At 51.7% G+C, this 1,934-nt stretch overlaps 1 protein-coding gene across 1 annotated transcript in view, besides 3 other annotated features; it reads right to left on the bottom strand.

The window, feature by feature from the left end:
• Nucleotides 1-150: 150 nt before the first annotated feature.
• Nucleotides 151-213: a microsatellite.
• A 773-nt stretch (nt 214-986) lies between these two features.
• Nucleotides 987-1,016: a sequence feature (GA-rich).
• Nucleotides 1,017-1,391: 375 nt separating this feature from the next.
• Nucleotides 1,392-1,416: a microsatellite.
• A 452-nt stretch (nt 1,417-1,868) lies between these two features.
• TraAM80_08573 (trans-sialidase) overlaps nt 1,869-1,934 on the bottom strand; it is a gene marked incomplete at both ends in the record, with an annotated part of 1,218 nt that continues 1,152 nt past the window's right edge. Inside the window, one exon of the mRNA XM_029385316.1 lies at nt 1,869-1,934. This exon is cut by the window's right edge and continues 1,152 nt beyond it. Within this exon, the coding sequence (XP_029234828.1) occupies nt 1,869-1,934 (66 nt within the window).

Genomic DNA, 1,934 nt, shown 5'->3' with positions numbered 1-1,934 from the left:
ATAATTTGTCCGTTTCCTCTAGCCACAAACACGCCAACCCAACTCTTTGTCATTACCCGACCACGACACCTCCACCAACGTACTTGCTGGCGACGCACCGCCACTACGCCCCGCCGCTGCCCCGCAGACGGAGGACCGTCAGGGCGCACACAGCACGGCGCCGCACAGTAGCCGTCACCATCCGTCGTAGCAGCAGCAGCAGAGTCGCAGGAGTCGGTAAGCTCCGAGGATGACACGGAAAAAAAAAAACAAGAAGGCGAGGAAGGGAAGCAGAGGTTGCAAAAAGGGGAGCGGAAAAAAGTGAAAGCAGAGAGAAGGAACAAAAAGACGACGGCCCACCAAGTCCACGCGCACAGAAGACTCCGCACCCACCACCGACGGAGCAGCCACACCACACCGTGCACGGGACATGACGCCACTCAAAGCGACACCACCACACGCAGCGCCCCGCACCCGCAAGGGAAGGGAGAATGACCCACAACGCACCTCCTCCCCCTTTGTCTCTCTCTTCCCTTCATCCCCATCGAAGACAGCAGCACAGGCGGCACTGCCGGCACCAACTACGAAAGCATCACTCTACGCACACTGCAATATATATACCGTGTGTGTGTGTGCCTGGAGATACAAAAATAAAAAAGAAGGAAGAAGAGCAAAGCGTGTGAGGACGCACATACACACACAGAAGAGATGCAGGAGGCAAAGATAGAAAAACTCGATGACTAAGACTCAAAATGGCACCGCAGCACGGGCAGTGGCAACACACAAGAAAAAAGCTTTACCAGCAACAAAAATTACTTTACTCCTTAAGACGTTTTCACAAAACAAAAACAAAAATGTCGTGGAAGGCCCCTGTGTGATCCCCACAGTTCCACTCACATTTTGGCCGCATATAAAAACTTAATGATATAATCGTTTCAACCACCGAGAGGCCCCCGGTGTCCAGACACCGTTTAACTTTCACAGGGAACTGCGGTGTGTCGCTGTGGCCTTCATTCCTTCCTTTATTCCTTTTTCCTATCGGCGAACACACAATGCCGAGAGCGTCCGCAGCCGCCCAACGGAAGCGGTTAGTTGTTTTTATTCGTGTATTTTCAAATGAATTCAGTGGCCTGCGCGTCAGCCAGCACCGTGGCACACGTCCGCACCCACCACAAACCAGGACGTAAAAGAGAGAGCCCCGGTTCCTCCTGCGGCGACCGCAGTGCAGAGACGCAGTCAAGCAACTCCCCCTGCCATGCAAACGCGCAAACTCAACGCCGTCGCCAAGAACGAACCGACAAAACAACAACCGGCAAACCAACAAAATAACACATCCACAAATCAATCAACCAACAATATACTGAACAGATACACACAAAAAAAAATTCAGTGACTGGTCTCCAGTCATTGCTACAAACAAACAACATAACAAACAAAAATGGACGAAATAAAATAAATACATGAGGATTGCGCTGTGCTAGTGCTGAGGGGAGAGCGCAATTTGTGTGCCCAAGAAAAAAAAAAACGTCTTGCGTAAATTTCAAAAAAAGCGGAAAATAAAACAAAATGTATGTCTACATGAGACTTTATTTAGTTTAAAAAGTAGGTGGAGAAACGGAGATGCTCTCAGTAGAAGCACAAACACCCCTCCACCGGGGTCCACTCAGCACAGGGCCGCAAAGCCCCATAGCCCCAATAGCAGCAGAAACAGCCGAGACACACACCCACGCACCGTGCCGTCACCGCTTCCTGAATCGGGCCTCACACGTGTAAGGTTGTCGAAAGCAACGGAGCTGTCACCAGAAAGAGAAATGCTGGGTGCGTCCTTCGCAAGAATCGCGCTGGTGTTTTCGGATCCACCGCCAGCCATGCTACCGTTGTCGGGTTCATCAGCCAGGCGCACCTTTGGCGATGACGAAGCCGGCGATGATGAAGCCGGCGAAGACCCCGACACC

This window comes from Trypanosoma rangeli (genome assembly GCF_003719475.1).
Source record: "Trypanosoma rangeli strain AM80 chromosome Unknown Tra_15.4_contig_00434, whole genome shotgun sequence".
Lineage (NCBI taxonomy): Eukaryota > Euglenozoa > Kinetoplastea > Trypanosomatida > Trypanosomatidae > Trypanosoma > Trypanosoma rangeli.
The sequence above is the reverse complement of the archived record's forward strand: the minus strand, read 5'-3'. Positions and strand labels throughout refer to the sequence as shown.